This window comes from Symphodus melops (genome assembly GCF_947650265.1).
Source record: "Symphodus melops genome assembly, chromosome: 11".
Classification (NCBI taxonomy): Eukaryota; Metazoa; Chordata; class Actinopteri; order Labriformes; family Labridae; genus Symphodus; species Symphodus melops.
The window spans coordinates 24,332,087-24,348,415 of NC_136701.1; the positions used below are offsets into that span (position 1 = coordinate 24,332,087).

At 44.2% G+C, this 16,329-nt stretch overlaps 2 protein-coding genes across 2 annotated transcripts; both read left to right on the top strand.

Annotated features, from left to right (window-relative positions):
- The first annotated feature begins 738 nt into the window (after positions 1-738).
- foxred1 (FAD-dependent oxidoreductase domain containing 1) lies at positions 739-5,711 on the top strand. The gene is made up of 11 exons (XM_079355717.1): positions 739-1,081; positions 1,472-1,692; positions 2,035-2,145; positions 2,251-2,369; positions 2,449-2,543; positions 3,027-3,128; positions 3,641-3,717; positions 3,901-4,061; positions 4,244-4,373; positions 4,568-4,672; positions 4,977-5,711. Exons 1-11 carry the CDS (start codon positions 925-927, stop codon positions 5,229-5,231), a joined length of 1,533 nt encoding a protein of 510 aa, XP_079211843.1. The 5' UTR covers positions 739-924; the 3' UTR covers positions 5,232-5,711.
- Positions 5,712-7,707: 1,996 nt separating this feature from the next.
- On the top strand, positions 7,708-11,549 carry LOC306831156 (ATP-sensitive inward rectifier potassium channel 1-like). The gene is made up of 2 exons (XM_079355099.1): positions 7,708-7,907; positions 10,392-11,549. Exons 1-2 carry the CDS (start codon positions 7,891-7,893, stop codon positions 11,536-11,538), a joined length of 1,164 nt encoding a protein of 387 aa, XP_079211225.1. The 5' UTR covers positions 7,708-7,890; the 3' UTR covers positions 11,539-11,549.
- The last annotated feature ends 4,780 nt before the right edge of the window (positions 11,550-16,329 follow it).

The window sequence follows — 16,329 nt, forward strand, 5'->3', positions numbered from 1 at the left end:
GCTCATTTGAATAATTTCTAGGTAGCAGTGAAATAGTTTGTCTTAATGCATCACATGGATCTTCTCAAAACATTTCAAGTATTTAATGGATTAATTTCTGCAGTAGATTGTGTAAAACTGAAGTGGATATGAATGCTCATCAGACTGACCATGAGAAAGAATGAAAACACTGTTGGCTGTGAGTGCGGTTTCAAATATTAACATGAGCAAATGGTAAACAAGACTGAGACACAGAGATTTATGTTTTTGTATGTGTAACCTTGTCATTAAATATCAAATCATCAGTTTTCTCAACACGAATTCACCTAAAGTCTCACATGTTAATGTAATAAGTTTACCTCATCAAAACATTAAAACTGCAGTGAAGTTTAAGAATAAATGTCGGAAAACGTTCCCACTATGGATTTCTTATTATCAATTAAACTGCTCATTATTTTATTAGTTAATGGTTGCGAATCGAAAGTTTCCCCAATTCTGATTGGCTCTCTGCAGTCACGTGATAAGCCACAACCTCTATTCTTAACCTTTGTCAAGAAAACAGAAATGTAACCCAGTTTCCGGACAGATTTTCGAAATAAAATACAACATTTTACAACAGAAGTGGGACGTCCTGACTTGTGTGATACGATTATGAGCACAGCTGCCTGAGCTAGAAATAAAAATAATCTAAAACAACAACAACACTCCTAATTTCACTCACCGACTATTAGCGCACATAAGGGTAAGGTTTATTTTGAAGGAAGACACCATTCCACCTCTGCTTCCGGTTTAACTTTGGTCTGTTTGACTCGGGTGTCAGATAACCTCACTGCGAGGTTGCGGGTTTGATTGCGCATGTTAAAAGATAAGAAATGAGTGTTTCCTCGCGCAGAGTGTTGTTTTTGTTTGTTTGTTTACTGTCGGCTTGTTAGCGCGCGCGCAGACATGTCCACGTGGCGCAGGCTGCAGGTGAAGGTGCGCGCGGCTGGTGGATTACTTACCTCCGGACGGGTGACAGGGAGGCACACATGGCTGCACCGACATGCACCCTCATGTCAAAGCTTCAGCACAGGCTCACCTCTCCGGGATGACTTCTTCAAAGGTAGGAGGCTTCGCAGAAAGAACCAGCGACGCTAACTGCAGAATCCCATTAAAAAGTGCGCACATTGTGCATTGATTTGTCATAACATCGTGTGTGACAGGTGTGTGTCACCTCTGAAACACTCTGATGAACTGTCACATATCCTCCTTCAATTCGGCTGTCATGTAACAGTCCAAAAAAATGTTTACATCAATCTTTTACAGTAATTCCTTTTCTTGTTTTGTGCTTTGGTTGAAGATTTAAAGCAGCCAAACTAAACAAACGTTAATATGTTTTGTGTATTGTGTAAGCCGAATTGTAACGCAGCAATTGAAGTTGTTAGGTGCATGCTCAAATGTGCAGTGTGATGATGGTTTGGTTGATAAAGTGGGTGTTTTTGATTGGTACCAGACCTGGAGGCTCAGCTGGCAGCCGCGCGGAGGAAGGCTGCAGACGCGCTGCCGGGGAGCGCGTGGACTCCCTTCCACGTGAACCCGGACCTGCCGCCGGAGAGGGCCGATATCGTGATCGTGGGAGGCGGCGTGATTGGCTGGTCCATCGCCTACTGGCTGAAGCAGAAGGAGATGAGGCGAGGAGGAGTGAAGGTCATAGTGGTGGAGAAGGACCCGACGGTGAGGAGGAAAACAGTCTTTAACATGAATGTGGTTTTTGTTCATGCTGAGTCAAAGTCCTACAATTAGAATAATAATAAATAATCCAATCCAACTTTATTTGCTTTAAAACAACCACAGCTGACCAAAATGCTGTACAGTAAATTAAAACAACAAAATAAGTTAAAAGGCATAATACACTATAAATTAAAATGTATAAAACATGACTCATGGTTTGCAGTAAAAGAAATAAAATCGACATCAAAGGAGAAGAGAGAAGAGGGTTTTTTAAGAAGTAAAATAATTCCATGCAGACGTCGTCTTATGTGAAGCGTTTTTCCTCCTGCCTGTGCTTCTCTTCAGTACTCGCAGGCGTCCACCGTCCTGTCTGCCGGGGGGATCCGACAGCAGTTCTCTCTACCGGAGAACATCCAACTCTCGCTGGCCTCCGCAGACTTCATGAGGAAAATCAACGTGAGTAAAAAAAAAAGGACAAATAAGGATAATCGTGTCCTCACGCAGCGTCACAGACTGAACCAGGAGAGCCTGATTTAGATGTCAACGTGTTTGTCTTCTCAGGAGCACCTCAGCGTGCTGAACGAAGACCCCGTCGACCTGCAGTTCAACCACTCGGGATACCTCTTCCTGGCCAGCGAGGATGTGGCTCACATCATGGAGGAGAACTACAACACCCAGAGGTGTCGGCTCAGGGAAAATGTGTCACGTTAGACAACTTGATCGTCCCCTAACAAATCGTCTTCTTCTCTGTGATTGAAGGTACGCTGGAGCCAAAGTGACGCTCCTCTCTCCGACACAACTGAGGGAGAAATTCCCCTGGATCAACACGGACGGCGTGGCGCTCGCCTCGTATGGTAATAAAACACAAGTCGCCCTTCATCGTGCTGAAACGGTTAACCTTATTTAGACTGCAGGTATAATAGGGGGGACTTAGTTACCCAGATGTTGTTTTGATTGCAGGAATCCTTTTTCACGTTCTTGCAGAGCGCTGATTAAAAAGATCAATCCCGTTCTCTCTCTCTCATGTCGGCCATTTTATTATAAATGTCCAGCAGATGGAAACAGATACTCCACACACGTTTTATCTTTTATTTCATTAAGTGATAAACCCAGGTGACCTCCCCCCCCCCCCCCCACCGAGCCGTCGTCTCTCAACCTGAAGGTCGAGGGTTCGATCCCCAGCTCCTGCAGCCTCGTGTCCGACGTGTCAAAATATATTTTGAAATGTATTTTTCTGTTTAAATCTGTAAACCTTTAACAAAGTCTCCAGATTAGGATTGGGAATGAATGGGATTAGTTTCTGCTCCTCGACCTTCAGCGTGTCCTGTCCTCGACAGGGCTGGAGAACGAGGGCTCGTTTGACCCGTGGACTCTGCTGAACGCCTTCAGGAAAAAAGCCATCTCCATGGGAGTGACTCAGTGCTACGGAGAAGTGACAGGTTTGTGTTACTCAGTCTGAGCTGGTTAAATATTATCTCCTTCACTGATCGGATTTCATCTCTTCACCTCTCTGACTGTCAATGATCTCCCACTCAGAACATGATCCATAATCTGCTCCTTTGTTAATCCAACAAAAAAACATCAGGTCCCTTTTAACGTACAAAAAAAAATAATAACACAGTTTGAAGAACAACAACAACAAACACTCGGGGAATATTTCTAATATCACTGTGAAGAGGAACATCGGAGAAACTGTTTCATAAAAAATGCAGCTTTTTATTTTCACTCCTGACTGAATGTTAAACGTGTCGAAGCTTTGGGATCTCTGAAGTTCTGTTGATTTGCCTTTAAAGTTTTTAGAGGATAAATAAAAGATGTATAGAGGCGTAGTAAAGTCTCTAACGCGTTGTCTTCAGCGCTGGACACGCGTGTGGCGTGTTTGACGTTCTGCCCGTGTGTGAACGCAGAATGATCTTCATGATGGGTTCGGATGTTTCTTTTTCCACCACAGATCTTAAATCTACATCGACCGTCGTGACGACCCTCGATCACCAACGTGTGGAGGTCCGGAGAATCAAATCGGTCAAGGTAAGTCGGACTGCAGCGAAGGGAATAATTTCAAGTTCAAGGTCCGACTTCACAGCTGGGAACAGGAGTGAAAAAAAAAAAGTCTAAAGAAACCGAAAACACGGCGTTCTGACTTTTGCACATTCTAACGTGTGTGTGTGTGTGTGTGTTGATGACGAGGATGTGCTCGTGTGTGTCGAGCAGGTGCAGATGCCAAACAGCATGGAGTACCAGCCCGTGGAGTGTGCCATTGTCGTGAACGCAGCAGGAGCCTTTTCTGGAAAACTGGCAGAGATGGTGGGAATCGGCAGCGGGCCTAAAGACAGCCTGTCTGGGATCCCTCTGCCCGTCGAGCCTCGCAAAAGGCAAGCTGCTTAATTCCCTCTTTTAAAGGAAAAAGACACAAACACAGCTGCTGGAAAAATGTCCAGAAGTCTTTGCGGGACGCCGTCCACGCCACCGTGCGGCTCGTTATTGTTCTGACTGTTGAGTTCTGACTCTGTAGACGAAACGTGACGGCTGTGATTGATGAATCAACTCTCTGCAGGTTCGTGTACGTGGTCCACTGTCCTGACGGTCCGGGTCTCGACACGCCTTTTCTGATCGACTACTCTGGAGTTTACTTCAGGAGAGAAGGCTTAGGAGGGAACTACATCGCCGGGGCTTCACCGGAGGAGGTTTGTGTCTGTCTCTCTTAAACCGCTCAGTAACGGAGAAAACAAACAGGCGTAGTGATGACGTTATTAATATTTATTTTAGCCGGCTTCTTCAGGTCTAAAATAGGAGAAAACACTATCGATGACATTTACAAAACGCTCCGTCACAGGAAGTTTGTGTCTTCACCTTTTCTTCTTCTTTTTTTTGTCCTCAGGCAGACGAGCCCGACACCAGTAACCTGGACGTGGATCACCAGTTCTTTGAGGAGAAAGTCTGGCCCAGCTTGGCCCAACGTGTTCCTGCCTTCGAGAAACTGAAGGTATGTTTGTGTATAAATAAACGTAGGTCGTCTTGGTTCAGGTGCTAAATGGACGCACAGCTTGGCTCGTTAGGTTTCCAGGGGGCGCAGTGCTAAACCCCTCCACCAGGGGGAACCAAAGGCTTGAAAGGCGGCGGCTCTGATCCGTGTGTGTGACGGAAACAATGACTGGATCAGCTGGCTCAGCTCGGATCTACTTTATTAATAAATGAAGAAGAGAAGAGAAAAGATGGATCTGATGGGGTTTAACAGTCTGACAGGTCACCTTCATCTGAGCCGTTTTTTTCCTCTTCCTCTCCGTCAGGTGACCAGTGCGTGGGCCGGTTACTACGACTACAACTCCTTCGATCAGAACGGCATCATCGGCATCCACCCGCTCATCAACAACATGTACTTCGCCACAGGTTTCAGCGGACACGGCCTGCAGCACTCCCCCGCCGTGGGCCGCGCCGTCGCCGAACTCATTCTGGACGGGAACTTTAAAACTCTGGACCTGAGCCCGCTCGGGTTCAAACGCATTTTGTCCCAGGAGCCGATGCTGGAGAGGAACATCGTGTAGCGGAGCGGCTGCCAAAGACACGTGACAACTTCAGTCTGATTTTTTTTTTTTAAGTTTTGATCTCCTCCATGTTTAATTTATTCAACAGGTCAGTGTCTGTCTGCGACTTGTTTCCCACCAACAGTCACTGTCACAAACGTTTGTTTAAACCTCACTCACCCGCACGATGCCTTCCAAGGAAAAGTATCAAAAAATGTGGGATCAGGAGCTCCTTCTTCTCTGGGAAGTTTTAGTGCTGAAGAGAAGAGAAGAACACATCTGATGTGATAAACTAATAAACTGTGATTCAGGTTTTATTTGTTGGCGCTGATAAAAAGTAATCATCAATCAAACATGAAGCCGCGGATGATTGTCGTTCACACCGTCACGTTCAGCTCTTTTTAAGAGATTTAAATGATTTTATGTTGACTCACTTTATCAATCTATCCAAGCACTGAACCTTTCGTTCACGATGAATAAAAACCTGACTTTTAAAGTGTGCTGAAGGTGTGTCGTCGTTTCACTTCTCAGATCAGACACCACTTTGTGTATAAAGTGCTTTATAAATGTATAACATTATTATTATTAAAGATTCACTAACAAAAAAAACAACAGTAAAGAAAAGCCTCAATCAATGAGAACTAAATCATTTAGTAATCAAACAACTTTAAAGCCCCTGATTCTAAAGCACCGACATATTTCACTTAATTATACAAACACTTTAAGAGTCGTAAAATTTAAGGCTTCTTCAAATTAGAAGCAGAATCCTCTCGTGTTTAAATTCAGACTTGACTCTGAGACAACACCTTGATTTCCGAGCTCATATTGAAAATGGATTCTGTAGGCTTTTCCGTCTGAGCTTGAACACCGCAAAAAGTCAAGCTGTTGTTCAGACAGTGTCCACAAGATAGAGCCGTTTTATAGGCGCGTTTTTTTTCAAGCTTCATCCGGAGACGGAGACCTCTGACCCTGACCATCCACAGGGCCCACGTGGTGTGACGACATGTTTGTTCTTCTTGAACTTAAGAGTCCCTTCATTTCTAAACCTCAACTCTCCAACAATATTTATCCTCTTTAAAGCTCAGGATGAATGAGGACGTGTTTTGGGTTTTCTTTTTGCTTGAAGCTTTGAGGTAAAAACACGTGCAAAAAAACTGCAGTTCCTTAAATGGCCACTTGAGGCCTGTTTCAAACTTGAGTCCATCTTCATAGACGTGTGTTTTAAAAGGTGGATATTTGATTCAGACATGTCAAAAGACAATAAATCAAATTAAACAGCCTGGTTGTGATCTCTGCAGTGAATTTCTTGGTCGTTTCAGGAGTTTTATTTTCATGACAGAAACTCTTATAATCTAAAGTCAGACTTCAAGTTATGCAAACTGCTGCAAGCTGTCACCTCAGTTAATGTTGTTCCCTGAAGTTCCCCTGAGTCCTCGTGTGTCCCTCTGAAAGTGTAAGTAAGTCAAGTTTATTTGGTGGAGCACTTTTCACAGACAAAGGTCACAAAGTGCTTTTACACCAACAAAAAACACCGACCGCACACATACAATAAAAACAAGAACAAATGAGCGCGTCATGGACGACATTATAAAACGCAGCTTTGAGCAGGAAGAACCGGCCCAGTAAAACAGAGATGAGTAGGTGCAGAGCGGCCCTCTCCAAACACTGACGTTTTTAGCTGCTTTTTAAAAGACTCGACAGAGTCAGAAAGACGTAGTGAGCTGGGCGGTGAATTCCTCAGGGTTGGTGCCATGGACTCAAACGCACGATCACCACGGGGTCTTAAAAAACGTCTTGCGGTACAGCAGCAGGTCGGTCAACCTGGGAAATAAAAAAAAAGGAGATGTTCAAACTTCTCCGAGAGTGCTCCTCCAACCAGCGTGTGATGGGAGAAACAAACCACAGAGACTACAGTTTGGTGGAAGGTACAATACTACACTACCTCGACATTTTGAAGCATCATTTGTATACAGTTAATTTAATCTGCATCCTTCACCGAGGAGCTTTTAATCAAATTCCAGACGGTTCTTGGAATATGGAAATAAGCTCCACAAATATGAAAATGTTCCTTCTACAGGAGGGTGAAGAATACAGCGAGGAAACTTTGTCCCTGCAGCTTTTCATTTTGATGCAAATGTGAGGCAGCTCTACAGGTTTCAAGTAAAGGGGGGTAGAGGGTGGGGGGTGGGGGGGAAACCGGGGCCGGGGGAAAATGCAATTGAGGGATTTCTTTGTGAGGCAAATCCCAAATGTTCTGAGGGCTGAAAACAAAAACAGCGAGGGTTTCTGCACAGGCCACGACGGCCCCCCTTCAATGGATGCACCGCCTGCAAAACAAAAGGAGGACTCTTCCAGGAAATGCCCCTCCTCACCCTCCTCCTGAGATCTTCTCTGATCATGAGCCTGGTGCTGTAAAGTCACCCGTTTTTGTCATTGCACTTGCACTTGTTGTGAGCAGAGTGATGAAGGGAGTCGACCTGCCAATCAAAGGGGAGCTCACGCCCACTGGGAGCTCTGCGTCCGGGCTCCTCTGTGTGTTTGCAGCCAGTGTACATGGTGGCATGTGGCTGGGATTAGGAAATTTCACTGTGGATTAAAATCTTTCCAACGTCTCCATGACCACTGGTGGAGAGAGAGGAGCGTGAAGTTCCAGCAGAGATCCAGTGAGCACTCTGGACTCATGGTCTCACAGAGCAGGTACGTCCCAACTTCTCTACTGACCCGTGGGAGGATGAATGATTCATTTATAAGACGTTTATTTCAATGTGTTCTTCGGTACTACAGGAGAGTTAAAGTCTGATTTTAGGAGAGTTAAAGTCTGATTTTAGGAGAGTTAAAGTCTGATTTTAGGAGAGTTAAAGTCTGATTTTAGGAGAGTTAAAGTCTGATTTTAGGAGAGTTAAAGTCTGCTTTTGTGCTGCATGAAGAAAAGATTTTTAACTTCTTAATTTGGTCAATTTTCCATGACTCCAGTAACAAAATCTCCTTCAACTTTAATTGTTTTTTACATATCTAGAAAGAGAACCATCAGTTCATGTTGTTTTATAACTTTAAAAAAAGAGAAAAAGATGTAAAAATAGTTGAATGTGAAACGTGAAACAAACAAAGCCAATGTGAATGATTTCTCTTCTGTGTGAGCTCAAAATGTTTAAGACACTTTTTAAACACTTTCACACAAAGACATGAACTTGATTGTTCACAGGATTATTCCTCCTTTTTTTTTTTAAGTCTGAAAAGTAGAGAACAAAACACAAAGGTTTTCTTGAATCCTGAGTCTTAATCGTGCGGCTGTTATGTAAGAACTCAAAGTGGACCACGTGGTGCACAAAAGCTAAATGAACTTCCACTCAGATGAACGGACGGGACATTATTCCATCATTCCTGCCTTTACCAGACGTTCCCGAGCCAGCTGCAGATTTTCTTTTTTCTTCACGGGAAACTTTAATCCAATAATGTATGTTTGAATTCACCGCCTGTTCTTCTGAAAGTGCGACACAAGAGAACATATTATGACGGTCACACTGCTGCTTTATTCAAAATACAATTAAGTGTTTTTTGGATTCACTTTCATTTAATGCTCTTGTGTAATAAGCTCATTCATTTAGTAAGCAGTGTCAGCTTTGTGATAGTGTGGCATCACAACAGCCCAACTCAGTGAAACCAGAACTTTAATTAAGTTCAAGAAGAAGAACAAAGACGCAGGAATGGATCGGTACCATGATGGCACCCCGACACAAGATGTCTTCCTGTTTTTAATTCAGCCTGTTCGTCTCTGTTTTTGTTTCCTGTCAGACTTTTGATTTTTGGGTTTTAAAAGTGATATATAAATATATATAAATATATTTATATATAAAGTGCTATATAAAAGACTTTCTTACTTACTTACCAAGACAGTAGGATGATACGGATCAGTTATTTTGGTATCATTCCCGACTTTTATGTATCGCTCAAACTGAACTGAACAGGACTGCTTGGTGGAAACGGGACTTTAGTCTTTGTCTTCGTTCATGTTGAAGCAACATGGCGCCTGAACGTCCGTCTGGATGAGTGGCGTTTAACCGTCATTTCTCAACATGAAACCGGATCCACGAGAAACACAGTCAGACCGAATCACAGGATGTGAAAAAAGACCAAATATCATCTTTACCATTCGAGTAGTGAGAGAAACACGTCCTCACGTCACGCTCCTGCTCGCCGTGTGCACAGATGACCTGGTTGGGTCAACGTTGACCACCGAGCCGTGCTGATGGAGAATAAAACCATCGGGTGAAGAATTCAACAGTTTTCCACGTTTTCCCTTTGAGTCACAGATCCCACATGTCAGGGGCGCTTTTAGGGTCTGATTGGGCCCCATTCAAACATTCATTGGGGGCCCCTCCAACCAGCATCCATTATTAATTTCACAGCGATAATGCATGCGGCACTTAGCAGGGCATTGACAGTGAGTGCTGTCAGATGGGGCCCCATTAGGGAGGTTTCCTACTGTCATTCCAAAATGTGCACATTTTGAGGCAATGCTGTGGTTTGTCCGCCGTTGGGGGGCCCCCTACTGGCCTGGGGCCCCCTACTGGTCTGGGGCCCCCGAGCAGTTGTGCCTCTGCCAAATAATATACAATAAAAGAAGTCAGCAAATGCCTTTTTTTTTTCAAGACTTTTCAAGAGCTTAAAAAAACGAGCTTTTACACCGCAGGTCACACCGACACATTCACACACTGATGGTAGAGGCTGCTGTGTAAAGTGTCCATCAGTATTAACTCATCCCATTCACACACACACACACACACACACACTCTCACATACGCCTGCAGGAGCTGGGGACTCAGTCTACCAGCTGAGCCTCAGCCATCCCCGATTGTGTCACGAGTAAGTGAGTTTGACGTCGTCGCACCTTTGTGAGGACAAAACAGCTCCGGGCTGAATGAAGGTGCAAAGAGCGTTTCTCCACTTTCAGGTGCAAATTAACAGCAAGCTGTATGAAGCAGGACAAATGTACTGCTGTGTTTACACCTTGAGACGTGAGCTGATGATGCATGGAGCTGTAAGCAGCTGCATTCATTCTTAGTGAATCAGGCCCGTTGTCTGCTCGCCAGTAAATAACAGCAAAGTGAAGTTTGACTCGACCTCTCAAACACGTGGACGTAGCTTCGGACTAACTTTGTGTTTTCTTCCACTTTTTCCCAGGATGTTCCAGCTGCTCCAGGGTCACATCCAGCCAGCTGGACTCCGAAGTCGCAAGAACCGAATGGTCACCAAAGACGGGCGATGCAACATCGAGTTCGGAAGCACCGACAGCAACCACTACGCGTACCTGGTGGACTTCTGGACCACCTTCGTGGAGATCCGCTGGCGCTTCGTTCTCCTCCTGTTCGTGGCCGCGTTCACCGGCAGCTGGTTCTTCTTCAGTTTGCTGTGGTACTGGATCGCGAAGAGCAACGGGGATCTGACGGGACAGAACCGAACAGACGGACATGTCAGGTGCGTAGAAAATGTTCACGGACTCACAACGGCGTTCCTCTACTCTTTGGAGACCCAGACCACCATCGGGTACGGCGGCCGAGCGCTGACGGGGCACTGTGCCGGCACCGTGGCTCTGATCATGATCCAGTCTCTGATCGGCGTCTTCATTAACTGTTTCATGTGCGGGATCATCTTAGCAAAGATCTCCTTACCCAAGAGACGGGGAAAGACAGTCACCTTCAGCGACACGGCCGTCATCTGCCTGAAGAAAGGAAGTTTGTGTCTTCTGATCAGAGTCGCCAACCTCAGAAAGACTTTATTGATCGGCAGCCAGATCTACGGCAAGCTGCTGAGGACAACAGTAGCTCCAGATGGAGAGACAAACATTCTGGACCAGGTGGACATTGACTTTATGGTCGACGCTGGAAAGGACAACTTGTTTTTTGTCTGTCCTCTCACCCTCTACCACGTGATTAACAAATCCAGCCCGTTCTACGAGCTCTCGTCCGACTCGCTCCCCCTGCAGGATTTTGAGTTGGTGGTCTTTCTGGACGGGACGGCAGAGACCACCAGCTCTGCCTGCCAGGTCCGGACCTCTTACATCCCACAGGAGATTCAGTGGGGTTACAGTTTCCTGCCAATCATCTCCCGGACAAACACAGGAAAGTACCGTGTGGATTTCTCAAACTTTTCCAAAAGCATCCAAGTCACCACGCCGCACTGCGTCCACTGCTTTGAGACGGACGTCAACCAGAAAAACCACAACAGCCACAACGGGGAAAGTCACAGCAACCAGGAAAAGCAGGGCGTCGACAACCAGGGGTTCCAGGTGGTCGACATTCCCGACTCAGTGGACATTACTAAGATGTGAGAGATGACGAAAGGCTGATTGTTGGAAATAAAAGCTTCGTTCACACTGCAAACACAACCCAACCCCCGGTTCGGTTCGTCTCGGTACGGCACACTTCTTTTTCCATAGACTAAAGCTGGGAAAGATTCCCAAATAACCGACCTGTACCGGCCTACTTTACGGGACCCTTCTGTTCGGGTGCCAAGAATATCGATCCGACCCTGAAAGGCGGAGCTAAACACTGCAGTCTGTGGATTGGTCGAAAGAAGCGTCACCTTCCGTGTGACAGCAGCAAACACAAACCCCGCCGTGTTCAAATAGTCGTCTGGATTTCTCCTCACGACACGATGTCCTATTCCATTTAACTTCTGCTGTTTAAAGGTCAGATCTTGGGACTCTTGTGTCCGCAGTGTGAAAGGAGCCGAAGTGTTTGAGGCGTCGACGACCGGGCAGACACTCACATGAACCATCGACTGTGTGTCTTTGAACTGGAGAAAAATGAAAAGTAGTTCAACTATGTGGATAAAAAAATTCAGGCCTGAGTTAAGCTCTCGCTCAGCCGCTCATTACAATCAAAGCACCTTGGGGACTTGTGACTTTGTGTAGGTAATGTGTGAAAGAGGGATTGGGGGGGTTTGATGCATGGAAAATGAAAGGGGGTAAAAGAGTGGATGGCACAGTGGGAACTTCAAGAGGAGATTAACGTCCTGAGCCTGTTATAATGAAAAAAACAGAGCGCCAAGAAGGACGTGAAAAGTAGGACAAGCCTTTTGAGTTTTTCTCCTTCTTCCTGCTAAAAACACAAATTGTTTGCTGTTTTTTTCTTTGAGATGTTGAAAAATTATTTCCCTGAAAATTAGAGAAAAAAAACAAACTGTGAACATGCTGCTGATTCTTATTGACAGATTATAGTTTGTAGATCTTATTGTGTAACAATGAAACAGACTCTCAGGGAAAGTAACTCTTTAGTTCAATAAACTCTTTTTTTTCCACAATCTTTTCACTTGTGATTTTTTTTTTCTCTCACCTTAAAGACGGAGTCCGGAGCATTATTCGCTCCAGCTTGTAAACACAAGTGTGAGTGTGATGGAGTTGATGACAATCACTAATCAGACACATTTGTTTTTTTGTACCAGGCTGTAAACATGTTTAAGCTTTTTTAAATCCGTGTGTGTGTGTGTGTGTGTGTGTGTGTGTGTGTGTGTGTGTGTGTATGTGTGTGTGTGTGTGTGTTCCTGCAGCCAGCCTCAAAGCGGACACTCGACATACTGCAGGATTTTGCACATTGGCTTCGTCTTTCAAGACTGGAGGTTTATAAAATTCAAACAAAAGGCGTTTTTATTATTCATGGTCAAAGAAGGCAGGAGGGAAATTTCAATTTATTTATTTATTTTTAAATTTCCATTTTCTACTTCACACGACAAAAAATAAAATCAGTAGAAAACAGCCGTCTTCTGCAAAACCCCGGTAAAGCATAATGAAGATATTTGTTTCTTGGGGATGAAAATAGTTTCACAGCCTGCAGACTAATTCTGGTGAAGAAGGAGAGTTAAAGCTTGAGCACCAGCAGAGACTCATTTGCCAACATGTTGCGTCGTTTATTTCCTGGATTTGTGAGCAAAGCTGAATTGTCCTCTTTGTCTGGTGTGCCGTATTGACCAATAATCTGTTTAATCAGATTTCATTCAAATCAATTCTGAACCAGATTAATTTAGATCAGTGAAATAAATTAAGTGGTGGAAATCAATGCACCTGCAAACAAAGACAGAGACAAATGTTTATTTATAATATCATAATGCTTTACACATGAAATCACCACACACAGAAACATAGATATCTGTTCCTGGACTGAGATTTTATTTTTGAGATTTGGACCCTTTAAGGTTCACGTTTTCTTTATCGACATGTTTTCAGTGATGCAGCACTGTTACCTCAGAGAGAGGAGGTTCCCGGTTTGAATCCTGGTTCTCTCCATGCTCGTTAGGTTCACTGTGCTGACTCTAAATTGGTGGTAGAGTGTGTGACTGTGAGTGTGGCTGTTGGTCTGACTCTAAAAGTCTTCATCACAGTCTTCAGGCATGTTTGCATGTCTGGACGTCTTTGTGGCTCAAACAGAGACTCTGTGTTTCTGAAGGTCAGGGATGAAGGTCAGGGATGAAGGTCACGTTAAATAAGCATCAAGAGACTTTCAGACCAAACACACTGCTCACACTGTTAGCTTCTGTACATTATAAACACTTTGTCAGCAGTCCCTTCAATACTGTACTTAAAAGAAACAGTGACTGCCCATCTGGCCACAAGAGGGCAGCAGAGAGCTGCTTTCATTTTGCACAAAAATGAACAATTAATGCTCCAACAAAAATGTCTTTTTTTTCCTCTTCCGAAGTGTCCCAGTTCTGCCAGCCGACTCTCTTTCAAAAGCTCAGTGATGTTTGAAAATGTTCAGTGTGATGTGTCACACTTCTTTCCCCCCTCCAATCGCCCAGCACTGAAACCAAACCTGCCACAGTCACCTTCTGCTTTATTAACGCAGCAGAGTGTCCCTAACAAGGAGGCAGGCTTTAAGAAAACGGCTCCAACATTTCCTGTCAGTGAGAGCAGATTCCTTCATCCCATTTGGATTTACAGAGGCGAGCTAACTGGGCTTCATCTGCATAACAATGAAAGGAAAGCTGTTGAGAGGGACTGGCACAGTGAGGCTGAGGCAGCAGAGAAGAAGAAGAGTAAAAAAAAAAAGGAGAAGATAAGAGGGCTGAGTGGAAAGTAGAAAAATGCAACTTAATCTGATGGAGCCAGCGGCTGGTTCACTGATAACACAGTCACACTTTATCCCCCGTGAGACGGAGACAGGCCGATTATTACACCATGTCGAAGAAGAACTCGTATCTCAAACTAACGGAAGAAGTGTTTTTTATTTTGACAGGAAATATTAAATTGAATTCGAAGAAAGAAAATCTGCTTTAAAATCAAATTAAGGAGAAAAACTTTAAGGAATATTTTTGGCATTTCGGAAAATAATGTATTTGAGCAATATATTACACGACGGGTTGTGCTGTGAGATCAAATATTGCAGCCTTTTGCTCATGTCTGAACTGTAGATATGGCAATATTCAAGGTGTTATTGCTTTTATAGATCAATACTGTAAGCTGCATCAGGTGTCAACACATTTATCATTTCAACACCTGACGGGACAAAAAGGACAAAGGTCAATCAGAGTGGTAAATGTTTATTGATAACTCCAGGATCCACATGAAGAACATGGAAAACCATTCACATGTAAACATGTTGATTAAGGTCACTTGAATGTTTCTGAGCCAGATGGCAGGACACGCTGTAGCAAGAAGCGACGACAACCCGCTGAAAGTCTACGTCAATAAAATGTCAACACGATCAATTTAGAACATTTAAAGCCGAGCATGCAGAAGATCTCTCCCAGCAGCCTTCAAGGATCCACATGTTCCAAAAGAGTTTCCTTCACATCCTTCTGCCTGCTCCACTTTTCAGAAAACGTGTGCTCAAACAGGCTGTTTCCCTTCATGACATCACAAAGGGCAGTAGCCCCTCCCCCAGGTGGGTGACACTCCCACAGCTAGGTGTTTGTTCTGCCCTCTGAGTCTGCCTTCTCACCGTAAACAATAGGACATGGAGCCAGAAAGCAGCGAGTACACCCGAGCCCTTCCAGAGAGGGGGCGTGGCCAGACAGCTCATTTACATATTTAAAGCTACAGACACAGAAACAGCCTGTTCTGAGCAGGGCTGAAATAGAGGGGTTTATAGACATGATCAGATACAGGATCAGAGTGGATTTGCAACAACACACTTCACACATGTTGAAGAGGAGCGAGGACACTGATTTCACCTGAAGAGGAGGAGATCATGTGACCTTTAAACAACACACTGAAGTCTTTTGTCACGTCGTACTGTGACACATCCTGAAACGTGATTTTTACTTTCCTACGCAGCGAGAGGGAAACAATCTTTTACCTCTTAATTCAATCAAAGATAGCTCACAAAAATTAGCCGTTATATTTTTGAGAAAAACAAATCAACAAAGTGACGATAAAAAGCTTTCAAACAGAGAGAGGAGTGTGAGAGGGTCGACTCACTGTGAGGTAACAGCCAACCGACGAGCACACTGTTGTTTCTTCTAATTAACTTTTTAATGATTCATTAATTAATGAGTGTAGGTTATTGATCCACTGATAATTGAAGACCTTATTTCTGGTGTTTGATTACCGCAGCACTCTCATTTTTAGCTTGAGTTCCTACACACACACACGCGCGCACACACACACACACACACACACACACACACACACACACACACACACACACACACACACACACACACACACACACACACACACACACACACACACACACACACACACACAGGCCCTTGAATAATAAAACCTCTGCTTGTTTTAAAACAGCTGATGACTCAAAAGGTTAGAACCATTAAGTTGTACCTTTTTATTTTATGCTGTGAAACTTCCGTCTACTCGGGGCTAAAATATAAAAACAGCTTTTATACAGAAGGGGAGGAGCCGGCCGTCCCGTCCGTGTAAACACAGCTCTGACAACAACACAGCCAGCAGGACTCCAGCTTCTCCCTCACTGAGGACAGTCAGGACTCAGAGACACAGAATAGATTGGATTCAGGATTTATGTAAAACGTTGCACATTCTTCCTTTAAAGAAAGCAACGTGTATGTTTATAATGTTTAGCATGCTAACTTTGCAAGCTAACGTTACAGTAGAGACTATCTCAATAACTTTAAAGAGTTGAATCCAGCAGTTTGTGAATAGATC

What these genes read in the sequence shown, in the direction of transcription:
- foxred1 (XM_079355717.1), top strand. Translation starts at nt 925, where the DNA reads ATGTCCACGTGGCGCAGGCTGCAGGTGAAGGTGCGCGCGGCTGGTGGA. An exon ending in GAGAACTACAACACCCAGAG is followed by an intron (nt 2,370 to 2,448) that starts GTGTCGGCTCAG and finishes CTGTGATTGAAG; the next exon opens with GTACGCTGGAGCCAAAGTGA. An exon ending in CCCGTCGAGCCTCGCAAAAG is followed by an intron (nt 4,062 to 4,243) that starts GCAAGCTGCTTA and finishes AACTCTCTGCAG; the next exon opens with GTTCGTGTACGTGGTCCACT.